This window comes from Cyprinodon tularosa, unplaced genomic scaffold (genome assembly GCF_016077235.1).
Source record: "Cyprinodon tularosa strain WSP-4 unplaced genomic scaffold, ASM1607723v1 ctg110, whole genome shotgun sequence".
Lineage (NCBI taxonomy): Eukaryota > Metazoa > Chordata > Actinopteri > Cyprinodontiformes > Cyprinodontidae > Cyprinodon > Cyprinodon tularosa.
The window spans coordinates 738,047-754,695 of record NW_024037894.1 but is presented as its reverse complement, the minus strand read 5'-3'; the positions used below and the strand labels follow the sequence as shown (position 1 = coordinate 754,695).

Genomic DNA, 16,649 nt, shown 5'->3' with positions numbered 1-16,649 from the left:
CCAAAGGGCTTGACTGGCAAACTAACTGGTCTGACCAACACCTTAGAGAATCAATGTCATCCACAACAATTAAAAAACAGATTGTATTTAAATAATTAAATATTATGACAAGTTTTGGTTCTTTCAAATCAAAAGCCCAATTAGGAACTTTTGTTTTTCAGCTACCTCAGCACAACACTTGTATTTAAATCAATCACATCCAAGATAGTGTTGAACAGATTTTATTGCGTCCATTTTTTATTCGCTGTCATTCTTTGATCCGACAAAGAGACACTCATGAACATTAATGCAATCACTGAAAATAAAACAGACAAGAGCTTTACATTACAAAGAATAAAAAATATGGAGTAAAGACAAAACGAAAAAAAAAAAAAAACATGTTTGAAAATAAAAAAAGGCAAAGCTGAAAGGCAGAAGATCTAGAGAACCAAACCAAATAATCAATGATGATGTAATCTTTTTTTTTAAATAACCTTCAAATTCACAATGATTGCAATGAATCCTAAAGCATTTCTCCAACGCCTGCTGGTTTGATGTGGACAGAAAGTTAGCTGTAAAAACAAAAAAACAATCAATCAGACTTTATCCATAGATTTATTGTTTAATTCTCAATTACAAGCATTAACATCAGTTTATAAGACAGCCTGAGCAGTTTCTGAAAATATCCTTATTGAATATTGTGCCATTATTGATAGACTCAAGGGACACGTTTTGGTAAATAAAAATATAAAAAAATGAGGGCAATCAAGAAATATTGTTTTCTCGGATTTAGTTTTTTATATATTTTTTCCCAAATGTGTTTTTCAGATTTTATCAAATTCTTCTATACAGTAGCAGCCATTCAAAATGGTCCTTCCCAGTCAAAAACCAGCTGAATGGCAGCAGCCCTCTTCCCTCCAACTCCCAGGCAAATCCCCTTCAACTTCCAGCCACTGGAGTGACCCCCTCTTTCATAATTTTTTTTACTTTCACTGAATTACAGGGTCTGTTCAGGAGATGACGCTTCTCTTTAGATCTTAATGTCCACAAATCATGACAGAAAGAATATTTTAGTACAAATATTGATGTTTAAAAAGCAAATGTAGGGGACCAGCCAAGGACCCATCAAGGAAAGCGGAGAAATTTTGAATGGCTACAACTGTAGATGTAGTTTCTTCAAAATTCTGATTTTCAGATAAAAGTTATGAAAACAATTTGCATTTTTTAAAACACTTTTTACTTACTTAATAGATGCATTTCAATTGGTCTGTATGGATATTAGCAACAACATTTTTATTGGTCAAGAACGAGAGTTTGTATTGGGCTATAAGTGAAAAGAAGGTTATCTGTGAACAATAATTTGAAAGAGAGGCAATTTGTGACACATAAAAAAAATTAGATAAAAAAAAAGAAAAAAAAAAAAGGTGAAAAATTGGGATTTTTTTGAAGAAAAAAATTATCTATAAATGCCCTCTAAAAACCGATCTGTGCCAAGTTCGGACCAAACTAATCACGCTAACATGATTCTTTGCCTCCTAGTGGTGGTCCACAATACTACAGCTCTCAAGCCGGTAATTAAGCAATCAAAATTTGAGCCCATAACATTCAGAAGCGGGTCAGGGCTATTACTTATTGAACGCTCCTCGTATAGCACAGAGATAGAAGTGAAAAAATCTACATAGATCTGCTCACCCTGCCTAATCGGAGCCTCTCTATGTGCAGTCAGTGTGACATGGAAAAAGAATCGGATCGGAGATTAAAAAGTCGGACGCAAACGATGTGTTCAGTGCTTAACTGGTATTTGCAAGAGAAGTAATGTTTGAGTGGAGCCATGCTAGCACAGAACCACTGAGGAGTCTGGATTATTTCCAGTGTTTAATGGATCCAGAATTAACTTTCTGTAGTTCTGATAGTAAATCTAAATTCTGGATAAACTCCATCAGTTCTCTCCAAAACTTTTTTTTTTTTACTCAGTCAGATACAAGAACTGGATGATTTAGTTTATTCAAACTGCTTCTTCAATCACTATCTGGAGATTCACTCTCAGACGAGTTCATATTTCTCATGCTAAATGTAGCATGTTGAACTTAATATCAATTTAATTAATTTATAGGAAAAAATGTTTGATTTATAATTAACCTGTTCTGTTGTATTCTTCACAAAACTACAATCACTTACCACAGATATCCTTCCTTAAACTCGGTGAATTTGTGTCGGACCATGAACGCTGCCAGAGCATCTGCTACCTGCCAAACGGAAACAAATAATGTGAATTTGGACCAAACAAAACCAGAGTAAGAAGCTTTTGTTTTTCTGAGGATTATCAAATTGGTCAAGTCTTACTTTCTCAGGTGCGTCCTCGTGAACAGCGTGGCCACACTGAGGGAGGACCTGCATCTGAAACTTCCCTGTGGAAAATCACCTTTACATTTAGTCCAATTCAACCGAAGACAGAGGAAGCTCTTTAATAATGCTTCTTACCTTGCATTTGTCCAATGGTGAGGTCTTTGTCCAGCCGGTCCACTCCTGTATGAAGAGACAAACCAGGTGTGTTTTTGCAGAAAGTGAACAGACCTGGGAATAAGAGGCAGAAGCTGAAGAGAACAAACCTGCGAGGAGAAGCAGCTTTGGCACAGAGCAGCTGAGAAAAAGGGCCGACAGACCTCGGAACCAGCCGTCCCAGTATTTCTCAGTCTTTGACAGCTCCACTCGCCAGGTGTAGAAGCTTTCCTTTTTCACCTGCAGCCAAGAAAGGAACATTTAGCAGTTTTCCACCAAACTAAACCTGAAAAAGAAAAAGCACCAGGAGAGACTGAACCTCTTGGTCGTCCTCTTTCATCCGCTTTTTGTTCGACTCTTCAGCTCCTTCCTCTTCCTCCTCTTCCTCCATGATGCCCTCACCGATACTGTTAGAGACACTTGGATCGCAGGCAGACTCCTCACTTCTGTTTGAGGACAGATGGAGGGAAAACGATCTTTGGAAACATGCTTAGATTGTGAATGTTGGGAAACACCAAAACCAGCTGGATACCTACTTTTTAACTTGGCCTCCCATGGAAACTCGAGCAGATTCGACGTTTCTAATCTGGCCGCTTTTCACACTGAAAAAAGGTGAAGGACAGCCTTAGGGAACATTTAGGCAGCGACAGCCATCTTTTTTCCCCCACCAGCGACAGAAGCAGCACCCCCTGCTGCCATAGAGTTTATTAGCACATCAATTTTCCAAATCAGAGCAAAACCACGTCCTGGATTTGCCTTCATACACAGAGACCGTCTGCAGACTCTCTTTGATGCACATTGAGATAGTTAAAAATCGGTTGGTGTGTGATGTGCTACGTTTTGGTGTGGCCTGAGAACAAACTACGCTGTGGTTTATAGGGGAGGGTACTGGACTTCGGTTCCATTATGGTACTGACCGAAATGCATCGGTTTTACAGAGCATCAATCATGCCTCTTCTTTCAGCTTCAAGTTTCCACCTATAAAGATAGAAACACCAATACTGCGCCATGCAATACATGCAAAAGACATTGTTCCTAAGGCAGGCAACACCGGTAACTTGATGAAGCAATAACTGTGCACGGGATCAATTTAAAGGAATAGTACACCCAAAACATGATTAGCCTTCATTTTCTACTCACCCCCATGCTGAACAACACTCTGGAGTACTTTTTGATATCTCAAATGCATCTGGAGATCTGGGAGGCTTCTTGCTGTCTGCTGACATTCAAATAATGGAGGTCTATGGTGCCCGAGACAGAAAGGTCCATAAAAGTCCACAAAAAACGTGTCAATATTCTTCCATACTGCTCGTCCAATGTATTCCAAGTGTCCCGAGTGGGTAGCATCCAGAATTTACTCGAACGAGCATAAACAGTAGTGTATAGGATTTCCTGAAAGCGCGCGCCTGCACGTTCCTGACGCTACGGAAACTGCGGCAGACCAAACCGGATGAAAGTGCGCATTCAGCTCGGCAAAGAACTCATGCTCTTCCTCAACACTGAAGTCCTCAGACATTTTTCTTTCGTTTTTTCTTTCTTTGCACAGGTAAACAGCACATTTCTTCTTCTACGCTTGCATTATCGGCAGAGCAGACGTTGAATGCGCACTTTCATCTGGTTTGGTCTGCCGGCTTCCGTAGCGTCGTGAACGTGCAGGCGCGGGCTTTTAGGAAATCCTATACACTACTGTTTATGCTCTAAAAACATTCTAAATGACTTCGTTTCGAGTAAATTCTAAATTCTGATGCTACCCACTCGGGACACTTGGAATACATTGGACGAGCAGTATGGAGGAATATTGACACGTTTTTTGTGGACTTTTATGGACCTTTCTGCCTTGGGCACCATAAACCTCCATTATTTGAATGTCAGCAGACAGCAAGAAGCCTCCCAGATCTCCAGATGCCTTTGAGATATCAAAAAAGTACTCCAGAGTGTTGTTCAGCATGGGGGTGAGTAGAAAATGAAGGCTAATCACGTTTTGGGTGTACTATTCCTTTAAGAGCAGAAAGTTGGTCAGTGTTGGACTGCAGGAAGAGCGGACTACAGCCACACAGCCATCCTCCTCTCAGCAGCCAGTGATCAATACTAAACCGGAGTGGAGTGACTCAAAATCGACACCACCGGACTCGTCTTCAACAGGCAAGTTCACGTTTGTTAGCAGTACTGCAACTTTTTATGTTCCTGTATTTGTATTTTGTATTTTCATCTTTCTTTTTATTTATTTATTTTTGTAAAGTGACCTTGAGTGTCCAGAAAGGCGCTGTTAAATAAAATGTATTATTATTATTATTATTAATGGTGGGTTCACACAGCAGGCGGTGAACGCCGTGATTTCTGCGAGCACTGCAAGTAGTTTCACATTTTAGATGCAGCGTTTACACCCTGAACCGCATCATCTGACTCCCCACTGATGTGAAAAAAAAACTCAAGCAAAATAGACTGAATGGTTATTGCCTCTTAATGCAGGTATGGGCATTTAAAATGGTCATTTAGAATAAGAATAACAAAAGAAAATATGTGCTGCTTTTGTTTCAGAGATATAAGAGATAATTTTTTTAGGTCAACCAGGGGAGAAAATCTACTTCTGGAAAAGCCCCAGAAGCTCTGAAAAAAAAGATCCACTTTTGGTTCATCCAGAGCAGCTCTAATTCGGCAGGAGTTACTTGTAAACCTCCCCCTTAGAAAGCACCGATGCTGGACAGTCGGCAGTGACGGACCGGGTTCTGTGCTCTGAGGGAGGATGATGGACAGTCCTTCTAGGACAAAATTAAAACAGCTTTACAGAGCAATCCACATGTCTACCTTTGTTAATATTATTTTCTCAGTTTTAAGTGAAAAAGGCTTTGCCTAAAACCATTCCCTAATTGGCTGCTGTGCTGTGATCATCAAGAAAAGTTCACTTTGTTTCACCTTCAGTGATCACCGCTCCTCTCTCTCTATGCGGTTCTGCTGTCTAACACCTCGGCTCTATCTAGTAGCACGAGGTGAGAGAGGAGCAGTGAACACAATCACCGCCTGGAGTTCACGGCTTCACCACGGGGTTTGTACAGGGATTCAAAGTGAACACAGCGTCCGCTCTGAATGCACCGTTAGTCAGACCTTCATGTTTTTCCATATCTGCTTAGAACTGTAGAGCAAACAGAAGAGCTAACGCCGACCAACGGGTCGATCCAACCGTTTATGGCATACCTCCACTCAATGGCGTTCTCCAGAGACTTGAATGTCTTTGGTCGACTCCTGAGGAAATTCTGCATGCTGTTCAAAGCATCCATTGCTGTGCCTGTATAACATAAAAAACATCCTTATTTACCTATAACCTCATTAATTTCCTTATTGCTGTAAGGAGGATTTAAACTACAAAAATATTTCGCAGAAGAAAGCCTTGAAAAGCAGTTTACCTTCAACCACATCGATGACACAGAGACCCAGCAGGGACGGCACACGGTTGGCACTGGCTGTATGGACTGCAATGGCTCCGCCCATACTGTGTCCGATCATCATGATGGGAGGGGGGCTCTCTCCGTACAGAGCCTCTACTACTTTACCAACATCCCTTTATAGACAAAAAAACTGCTGTTAAAAAACAGTTTGGAGAAGAAATAAAAAAGACCAGCATGATACGATATTAATGTCTGGAGCCTCATATCTGCTGGGATCCTTAATGATTTTCTGTTACTGGTACACAGATTACATTTTCTCCACATTGCTCCTTACTTTGCCATGGTGTCTGCTGACAGATCCTCAGGATTTCTAACTTTGGTGTCTCCTGCAAACAGAAACATGTTGCAGAGTTGGAAGACTTTATTAAAAGAAAAAATTGTATATCAATTTCACATTAAAGCAACAACACACATCAGGTTTTATTCACCGTTCAGAAGAGAGAAAATGTTTTTAATCCAGGAGTATAACCAAGAAACAAATAGACATGTTTCTGCAGCAGCTTAGACACGTCTCGGTGTGCAAACATCCAATAGAAAATAGAGTCATCCAATGCCAACTAATTTAGAAAAACTAAGCTAAAGTTGTTTCCTGATCTTAGAGGTATAGTGGAGGATGCTCTTTTATTTCCGGGTGGATCATCTACATAAGTGGTCCTTCTAGTTGTCAATCATTCTGCTGATTTGCGTAAGGCCGTCCTATGTGCTAGTCTCCATTTTCACTTATTGGTGGTGAGTCTGACATAGTGGAAAAATTACTAATCTTCTTTTGGAAAGTAAGCTTGAATGAGCGATAAAACAGCAACTTTAATAGGCGTTCCCTCTCAGGAGCAGGTTTTTTTTTTTTTTTTTAAAGAGAAGAGGGCTTATAGAAAATTTGCGAAAATCCTTCACTATACCTTTAAGGAGTGTAGGGTAACAGTGACCAGCAATGATCCTTATATTCCTAACTTTGCTCTTAAATTTTACTATTGGTTCCTAGAATTTTTTAAAGTAGAAAAGAAGGCAGATCTTTTACACTGCAAAAAAACTGAAATCAAAATAGGTAATTTTTTCTTAAAATTAGTGCATTTTTTCTTGAATTGAGGCAAGTGGGACAGTTTGCCAATTGAAAAACAAGACAATTTAAATTTAAAATAAGAAAAAAACAATTGCATTGTCTTATTTCAAGTGAATTTTGTCCAATTATCTTATTTAAAGAGTAAATAGACTCATTCCATTGGCAAATCATCTTATTTACCTGCTCAAATTAAGGATAAATACACTTAAATGTTGAAACTTTCCTTTTTGATGAAGTTCACAATATAATTTGGGTTTTAAGTTGGACAGTGATTTTAAACTGGAGCAGTTGTCAGAACTAAAACCTTTACTTCATGGCAGCTCTTTGAAACTGTTATTCATTTTCTTTCATCTCTTACTGTACTGTATTGGACTCTATGCTGGTGTCAGTCTTTGCTGTCTCGCCTGCAGCTGGTGCAAAATGCCGCTGCTCGTCTTTTACTGGTACTCCAAAGTATGATCACGTCACTCCTGCCCTGGCCTCCCTCCACTGGCTGCCTGTGCATTTCAGAGATGATTTTAAAATTCTTATCTTTGTTTTTAATTGCTTAAATAACCTTGCTCCATCTTTCCTATCTGAGCTTCTCCCTCTCTACTTGCCTCCTCGGTCCCTCAGGTCAGCAGCTCCTGCAGGTACCGAGGTTTCAGGGGAAGCTCAGAGGGGCCAGATCCTTCTCTATCGCTGCTCCTCCTTTATGGAACAGTCTCCTTCACGGCCAAATTTTAAAACACAACATGAAACTTTCTTTAAGTCATTGGCTTTTTTATCACTGGCAGGAATTAGTTGTTGTGTCCTTGTTTATTGAGCTTACGAAAAATTTTCATTATTGCCTTATTTTATATTTTTATCATTTACATTTTTTTGTTTTATTTTTTTTAGCCATAATCAGCACTTTGTTTTGACATGTAGCTGTTTTATAGCGGTATATACAGGTGCTGGTCATAAAATTAGAATATCATGAAAAAGTAGATTGATTTCAGTAATTCCATTTAAAAAGTGAAACTTGTATATTATATTCATACATTACATACAAACTCATATATTTCAGATGTTTATTTTGTTTAATTTTGATGATTACAAATGACAACAAATGAAAATCTCAAATTCATCATATCAGAAAATTAGAATATTACTGAAGACCAATAAAAACAAAGGATTTATAGAAATGTTGGCCAACTGAAAAGTATGAACATGAAAAGTATGAGCATGTACAGCACTCAGTATTTAGTTGGGCCTCCTTTGGCCTGTATTACTGCAGCAATGCGGCGTGGCATGGAGTCGATCAGTCTGTGGCACTGCTCAGGTGTTATGATAGCCCAGGTTGCTCTAATAGTGGCTTTTAGCTCTTCTGAATTGTTGGGTCTGGTGTATTGCATCTTCTTCTTCACAATACCCCATTGATTTTCTATGGGGTTAAGGTCAGGAGAGTTTGCTGGCCAATTAAGAACAGGGATACCATGGTCCTTCAACCAGGTACTGGTAGCTTTGGCACTGTGTGCAGGTGCCAAGTCCTGTTGGAAAATGAAATCTGCATCTCCAAAAAGTTGGTCAGCTGCAGGAAGCATGAAGTGCTCTAAAACTTCCTGGTATGTGGCTGCGTTGACCCTGGACCTCAGAAAACACAATGGACCAACACCAGCAGATGACATGGCACCCCAAACCATCACTGACTGTGGAAACTTACACTGGACTTCAAGCAACGTGGATGAAGTGCCTCTCTTCTTTTACTCCAGACTCTGGGACCTTGATTTCCAAAGGAAATGCAAAATTTACTTTCATCAGAGAACATGACTTTGGACCACTCACCAGCAGTCCAGTCCTGTTTCTGTTTAGACGCTTCTGACGCTGTCTGTGGTTCAAGAGTGGCTTGACACAAGGAATGCGACAGCAGAAACCCATGTCTTTCATACGTCTGTGTGTGGTGGTTCTTGAAGCACTCACTCCAGCTGCAGTCCACTCTTTGTGAATCTCCCCCACATTTTTGAATGGGTTTTGTTTCACAATCCTCTCCAGGGTGCGGTTATCTCTCTTGCTTGCACACTTTTTTCGACCACATCTTTTCCTTCCCTTCGCCTCTCTATTAATGTGCTTGGACACTGAGCTCTGTGAACAGCCAGCCTCTTTAGCGATGACCTTTTGTGTCTTGCCCTCCTTGTGCAAGGTGTCGATGGTCGTCTTTTGGACAACTGTCAAGTCAGCAGTCTTCCCCATGATTGTGTAGCCTATAGAACTAGACTGAAAGACCATTTAAAGGCTTTTGCAGGTGGTTTGAGTTAATTAGCTGATTAGAGTGTGGCACCAGGGGCCATCAATTTTGAACCTTTTCACAATATTCTAATTTTCTGATATGATGAATTTGAGATTTTCATTTGTTGTCATTTGTAATCATCAAAATTAAACAAAATAAACATCTGAAATATATGAGTTTGTATGTAATGTATGAATATAATATACAAGTTTCACTTTTTAAATGGAATTACTGAAATCAATCTACTTTTTCATGATATTCTAATTTTATGACCAGCACCTGTAAATAAAGATGATGAACTTTTCATGTGCTGTAGCTGGGTTTCAAAAGATGGAAAACTTTGAACCAATCCGTCTAGTTTCAGTAAACTGTCAGTAAAGAACATGAGAACTGGTTCTGTATAATTAACCTGAACTGAATTAACGTCACAAATAGTGAATCCTTCTTTACACGGACTGTTCTGGTATAGATTTCCTCTCTGTTACGAAACAATCAGGAATTAAAGATAAGGACTGAAAAGCTATAAAGATTACTAAATACTTAACATATATTCATGTCTAAAGTGAAAAAAAATCTATTTCACTTTTCAAAACAATCGTCGGAGAAGTAAACTCCAACTACCGTGAGCTCGCAGGTCCATGGCCACCACCCTGCAGTGGATCCTGCTGCATATGACAGCCTGTAGACACAAAATGACTTCCATAAATAAACTAATAGAAAACATGTTAAAACAAGGAATGCTCTTTACTCCACACCACCCTGGCCTGTATTCAAACATGCTGCCTATAAAGGCTAGAGTGATAATCAGACTCACGGTGAACACGGCCCAGGACAGCGCAGAGTGGCCGCCTCCGTGGAGCAGCAATAGCACAGGACCACTGGAGCCACTGCAGTAAAGTCGGAAAATGTTCTGGGCAGTCAAGGAAAAAAACAAACACATGCAGGGAAGTGTCCTGGAGTGGATGTTTTTCTGTTATTCAGTGCTAAACACAAAGAACAGCCTCTCTGCAGACTTTCACCTTCTGTCATTCAGGTTATACGTTATGCTCACTGGTTAGAGAAGAGAAAAGGGTTTGTGTGGTCTGTTCTGGAAAACTTCTGCTGGAAAACCGATCATTATTTTCCTTTTTATAAACTAAATATAATATCTAAACAATTGTAACCGACTAGAAACTAAGGCTAGGTTGACACAGCAGTTCTTGATGCCCAATCCGTCCTTTTTGGCGTGTTTATACGGCCGCTATCAGCCTATCACTCCGAACGGTTCAGGACATCAAAGCAACCTGCACTCGCAGAAGAAGGTAGACGTTACCCAGCAACGCACTGTTCACAGAGCAAGGGGAGCTGACTGCATCATGCCCACCTCATTAATAATAATATAATAATAATTGAACTTCTGGAGAAAATTTACCGCAATTTCTCTCACACTGGAGAAATTTACCGCATTTAACCCATCCCCTTGAGGAGCAGTGGGCTGCCATTGTGTGGCGCCCGGGGAGCAGTGTGGGGTTAAGGGTCTTGCTCACTGCTCAGTGACCCAGAGTGGCAGTCTGTGGGAATCGAACCGGGTACTTGCGACCCTCTCAGAGCACAAGAGCACTGCTCTAACCACTAGGCAAACACTCCCTATCAACGAAGAAACAATCTCAGAAATAACAGCTCAACAGGCGTTAGCAAAGCGATCAGTGATGCTGCCGTCTCTTAAGATGTGTAGAGGGAGCGCTGTCAGATCTGTAAAAGTAAAACGCAAGATAAAATGCAGCATGATCCATCGGACTGCAAGCGTTTTGATGTATTCAATTAAGGCTGAACTATTTTGCAAAAATTAAAAAGCATCTAATCGATTGCTGAAATAATAAACTAATTTCTTACGCTGACTAACAGTAAACAGATTGATAAACATGCAGTTTGATGAAAGACTAACCTACTTACAGAAAAAAAACTCATAGTAAAAATGCACAATACAGATTTTTTCTAAGTTCCAAATATTTACTTAGAGATATCAATTTACTGAAAGTATCTCCTTTTAGAAAAGAATTGATAATCAGATGAATAAAATCTTCATTATTTGCAGCCCTCTTGATATTTTTAACCATTACTGTGGTTTTATTTTCATTTTCCGCTGCTCTAACCAGGCTTTCCCTTTTTTTCAGGACCTCTAAAGTTTTCATGCACAGTTCTGTTATGGCAGCACTTAAATGTTACGTGAAGAAGTTCTTACTTTGACTCCCATGCATCTAACTGCAACTCTCTCTTCCGTGTGGCAGCAAACCCACTTTAAGCGCATTACTGCAATCTAAAGGGCCGCATGGAGAAAGTCAGTGTCTTACTCTTTATTAATGTAATCTAACCGAAGCCTCTGTTGTTTTAAACCAATTATATTACAAATATTAACTGATCAGTCTTATATCTTTTAGTAAACCACATGGAAGCGAGTTAGAATCAGAACTGGGCCGTTCAGACTGCCGTGAAAAAGGCTGACATGAGTCACTTTTGGGCTAAAAGATTGTATGTGGCTCCCATTTGTCTGCTGTGTGCACATAGCCAATGACCGTGACTGGAACAACCCAGATGCCAGAGGTTACCCCATCAGAGAAGGTCCTGTCTTTCCTCTTCCTGCATCTTTTCCACATAGTGATTATACCTGATATCTATGAAGTTACAAACTGTTGCTTCCTTTGGGATGAACAAAATAAATCCACTCTGCTCAACTCTCCGTGATGGCAGCAGCCATTAAAACATGTAAAATCCTTATTTTAATCAGTGGTAAATATTAGGGATGCTCTGATATAGAAGCCTGGGCCAATAGACATCCAATATTATTACTATTGTTACGGCCGATTTAATGATATCCTACTTTTTCACATGCTTTGGACACCATGACAAGACTGGGCACAGTGCAGACATGGCTTCTCTGGGTCAGTAAAACATCCACAATCCTGAGCTGGTCACAATCACATGACCAAACAAACCCCACATGACTGATTCCCTCCTCAGGAAGTACAAGGACAGAAATGCAGGTTTGTAACACTGGCCCAGTTTTACTTATCAAACTGATACGGATATTAATGTTGATATATGATGATGTATTCCAATCAGAATGGAACCAGAAACCATATTTGCACATTTAAAACTTTCTCTTTCCCAAAAGTATTTTAACATCTCATATGGAATCTGAGTAGATCAGAGTCTATGTGTAATGAATCAACATCTTTTAGGAGCATCAAAAGCTCCTGCAGCGCCTCATGAGCTTCTGAGCATCTGAGGCGCATGACGTGATTCACAGGCAGCAGCTGATGGATTTGCTTATCAGCCAATTAGAGAAGCTGATCTGGAAGCTGGCAGGGAGACAGACACAGCACTGCTGATGTAGAGCGCTATGATCACTCCCCCCAAAACAGTTTATTAACACCTAAATTAACTTAAAATGTCAAAACCCGCTGGCAAAATATGTCCGCCTATGTATGTGGGGGTCTGAGCGGCTCCGATATTGAAATTTTTGAAGGCAGGATGGTAATCTGGACGAACTGACTGAACAGACGATGTTTTCAGATGGACTATCTCACTTTAAAATATATTCAAATTAATTTTTACCCACTGATCACTGCAAATATAGCAAAGCCGCTCTCTGCCATTGAACAAAGCGCTGCTCAAAGCGCTTGCGTTCTGAATGTAGCATTGCTGGTCCTGTAGCTAAGCCAGTTTCCCACCATCATCTAGTTAAGCACAGTGTGAGGTCAGAATTTTTCCCCATTTCTATGGAATATCTCTGGCAGCAAGTCATCGACAAACATCTCCTATTTCTTTCTCCTTACCTGCTCTGTGAGCGTTCTACTATCAACCTTTTAGCCAAGGAGACGTGATACTGAAATGTGGGAAAATGTTGTGGAGCTTCAATGGGTGAGCTGTGGTTCCAGTGGGAAACCATCACTGAGGAGTCACTTTACCAATATCCTCACAGCCAAACAAACTGTAATGGAGAAGAATATTTATATGGGAAACAGAAAAGTGCGGCTGCTGCATTCCTGCCCTCTTTCCCAGCTATCAGTTTCTCCACCACTGCCTACTTGTGTTCACACTGTTCTATAAACATTTCCTCATTCTAAGAAGCTAAACATTATTCAGCATATACATGTGGTGGGAAATAATTATTTAATCTATTAAATCCTCTTATTTCTAAAGGAGCCGTTAGTGGTTTCATAAAGAGAACCTGATTAGGTCCAGCAGGGCTTGGTAAAGAAGAAAAGGTTCTTTTGCAGCCTTCAGATCAGCTCTATGACTGTCAAACAGTGCCTGGAACAGGTTTCCATGCTGGAGAAGCTTCCTCCAGACACAAAAAGACATGCAAAGCAACAAATAGAGCAGTATAAACGCACTGCCGCCAGAATTCTACATCTCTGTCTGGCAGCCTGGTGGATAAATCTGGGTTTCTAGAAGGATATATCTTTGCCGTTTTCATTCTCCACCTCAACATCTTCAATGGTTTCAAAGTACTGACTCCACAGCAAGGGCGTGAAATCTCTCTTCCGTCCAGGTCTGTGTAAAACAGAAAGCAAACACATTTAAAGAGCGCCTCCATCTGGCAAACCATCACAGTGCAGCCAAACTAACAGGGTGAGACCATCAAAAACAAATCATCTGCAAGATTAAAAAACAAATAAAAATCTACTATGAGTTTGAAATAGGCACTGAAAAGGACAAAACAAAGAGAAAAATAGAAATAATGAGGAGCTGTTAGAAGAGGAGATAAAGATCCTAAGAAGAGCTGATACCAAAGTCTGGATAGAAGTTCCTAAACTAAGATCACTAATAATAATAAGAACAAATAATTATATGACACAAAAGCACGATATGAATCACAATTATTCAAACAAATGTTATAATAGTTAAAATTAGACAAAACTAATTTAAATAACAAACTAAACACCAAAAAATAATCAAAAACTTAAAGCTGCCCTGCTTTTCAAATAAATACTCTAACCTGTGCCACTGATTCTTCTGCTAAAACTGCCATTTGGGGAGATCTACGGATGGTCAACCAAACAAACCCATTCAGAGACACACTTTGCACTGATGCAAAGTCATACGCCAAATCCTGAATCCTCAAAAATATATCAAACGAAGCTTATAGTTTGATCAAAAGTCATGCCGCGTTGCTTTGAGTTCAGTGAATAGAGAAACGAGAAGCAGCTGGAGTGTTTAATCTATGAAACTATCTGACGTGTTCTGGTAAACTAAACATTGGTGACTCCTTATTTGCTTAACAGTTTCTTAACGACTATAAGATCTGCCCATGGTAGTAGCATGATTTGAAAAATATTTAATTATTTGCAGGTCAATAATTGACACTTGTTGATGAGAGTGGCAGATCCGTCTCTGAATGGGTGATATGACCCAGAGCGCTGCTTTAAATCCATCTGAGCTCCCCTTAAACACCAGCGCTAACTAAGCTCACAGCTGTTGTTAGTAAACAAGTCTAAACTAGTCTCCCTCTAGTCCAAAACACAGAGGGAGACTGGAGTCTGTGAAGTGCTTCCAGTGGCCTTCAGGGGCCCTAAACTGGGAATTTACAGGTCTAGCACCCCTAATGGTTAACAGCTACAAATTGTTTCCTAAAGGTCCCTTATTATATGTCCAAAATTTACATTATAAACACTGTAACAGTCACATGTGACCTGAAGCCTGTGTACAAGATTCACAGGGGAAAATAAAATCCTTTCACTGCCGTAAATGCCTTTATGCACCTCTTGGTTAATGTGTGCTCAAAATGCTGTTTGAAAATTGTTCCCCTTATGACATCGTCAAGGGAAAGAAGCTGTCCAGAGCGCTCTTTAGCAGCCAATCAGTCAAGGTACAGCCATTATGTAATGTATCATTTTATGCTCATAGAATAGCGTGACAAACCATGACTGGTTGCCATGGTTGCGGCCAAAACAGCTGGTCCAGAGGAAGGCTGAATAAAGAGATTGTTGGTAAATGCTGATCCGAGAGGAATTTTCCCACACAAACATCAAAAAACATGCTTTGGGGGGCTCCTTGTTAATATTTTAATATTATCTTCAAATGTAGAATAATATAGGACCTTTATAAAATATAACATGCATTCAAGACATTTATTGGTCTTGGACGTAATTTAGTTGAATAGCTCTAAACTGGACATTTCTGAAGTAGTCGTCTTATTTAGTTTTGGGATAAAGTTAAATAATTTCAGCCTGGGGAAAAAAAAATCCACTGTATGTATGAATGAACAGATGAATGATTGACCAGATGGATGAGAGGTGAAAATAAAAATAAGTGTTGGATGGATCCAGAAAAAGATGCATCAGTGTTTTGATTAAGTGGCAAAGAAACAACTAATGGATAAAAAAATTAAAAATGAAAGAATAACAGAATGAGACAAGTTGATAAATGAGATCATTAGTTTTCTTTTTTAATTTTTTCTGGAAAAAAAAACATCAAATGATTTATGAAACCGGATCAATTTCCTATATATATATATATATATATATATATATATATATATATATATATATATATATATATATATATATATATATATATATATATATATATATTTTTAAACAACCTCTTTAAAGTGAATGTTTTTAAATGTCCACTCTGTCAGGATGAGTGAGGAGGAGTGAGCTGGTTGGGTGCAAACATGGCTGCTATGTAGACAGAGCAAATATAAAAGAAGAGAAAGCCTGTAAAGGGCACCAAAAAGCTTTAAACAACCCATCAATAAATCCACAAAAGATGCTTTTAGATTTAACAGGTCTATAATTACAAAAATATCATTTCATCGATGAGCTGCACGGATCGTGTTCTAGAATCAGCAGCAGCTAACTTAACCCTGCTAACGTCCTCAGCCCCGGTGCTACAGACACCGTTTTAGTATTAATTATCTGTTAACTTAATGGGGAGACATAAAGCTCAGGATCCAGTCTAAAATCCAGCTGACTCACCCCATTTTCATTTTAGAGCCGCCGGACTGAAAACCTGCCATGGGGGGTCTGGATGCTAGCAGGTTCAAATGCAGCTGCTTCTCCATGCTGCCAGAAAAAGAGATGGCCTCTATCAGGAGATGTTTGGGCCGACCTTCCCTTCCTCTGTTCGCACACAGCAGCACCGACTTCAGAGACTCATCACAAGATGCGCTGTTTAGGATTTTTTCAGCTAACAGCTAGCCTGCTTCTTCTCTGTGCGTCTCCGCGTCTTCTTTGGTTCTTTCCCCTCATTGATGAGTAAACTGATGGGAGCGTTACTGCCCCCTACTGACGATAAGATAATATACAATTGTTCCATTTAAAGCGTTTCTATGGTTGCCATGACGCGGATGACTGAGGATTTACACAGGCAAAATACTGTTGGAAATGAAAGAAAATAATAACAACAATAATAATAAATACTTCCCATGGATTAA

The 16,649-nt window shown here is 39.6% G+C and overlaps 1 protein-coding gene across 1 annotated transcript; it reads right to left on the bottom strand.

Moving 5' to 3' along the window:
* Window positions 1-205: 205 nt before the first annotated feature.
* Window positions 206-16,471, bottom strand: ppme1 (protein phosphatase methylesterase 1). Its single transcript, XM_038296903.1, has 14 exons — window positions 16,192-16,471; window positions 13,669-13,762; window positions 10,041-10,133; window positions 9,848-9,905; window positions 6,196-6,247; window positions 5,880-6,034; window positions 5,671-5,761; window positions 3,015-3,080; window positions 2,798-2,924; window positions 2,589-2,718; window positions 2,461-2,505; window positions 2,323-2,387; window positions 2,158-2,225; window positions 206-551 (listed from the first exon to the last, which is right to left on the bottom strand). Exons 1-14 carry the CDS (start codon window positions 16,275-16,277, stop codon window positions 548-550), a joined length of 1,134 nt encoding a protein of 377 aa, XP_038152831.1. The 5' UTR covers window positions 16,278-16,471; the 3' UTR covers window positions 206-547.
* Between the last annotated feature and the right edge of the window lie 178 nt (window positions 16,472-16,649).

What these genes read in the sequence shown, in the direction of transcription:
- ppme1 (XM_038296903.1), bottom strand. Translation starts at nt 16,277, where the DNA reads ATGGAGAAGCAGCTGCATTTGAACCTGCTAGCATCCAGACCCCCCATG. An exon ending in AAAGCTGCTTCTCCTCGCAG is followed by an intron (nt 2,506 to 2,588) that starts GTTTGTTCTCTT and finishes CTCTTCATACAG; the next exon opens with GAGTGGACCGGCTGGACAAA. An exon ending in CACCATTGGACAAATGCAAG is followed by an intron (nt 2,388 to 2,460) that starts GTAAGAAGCATT and finishes GATTTTCCACAG; the next exon opens with GGAAGTTTCAGATGCAGGTC.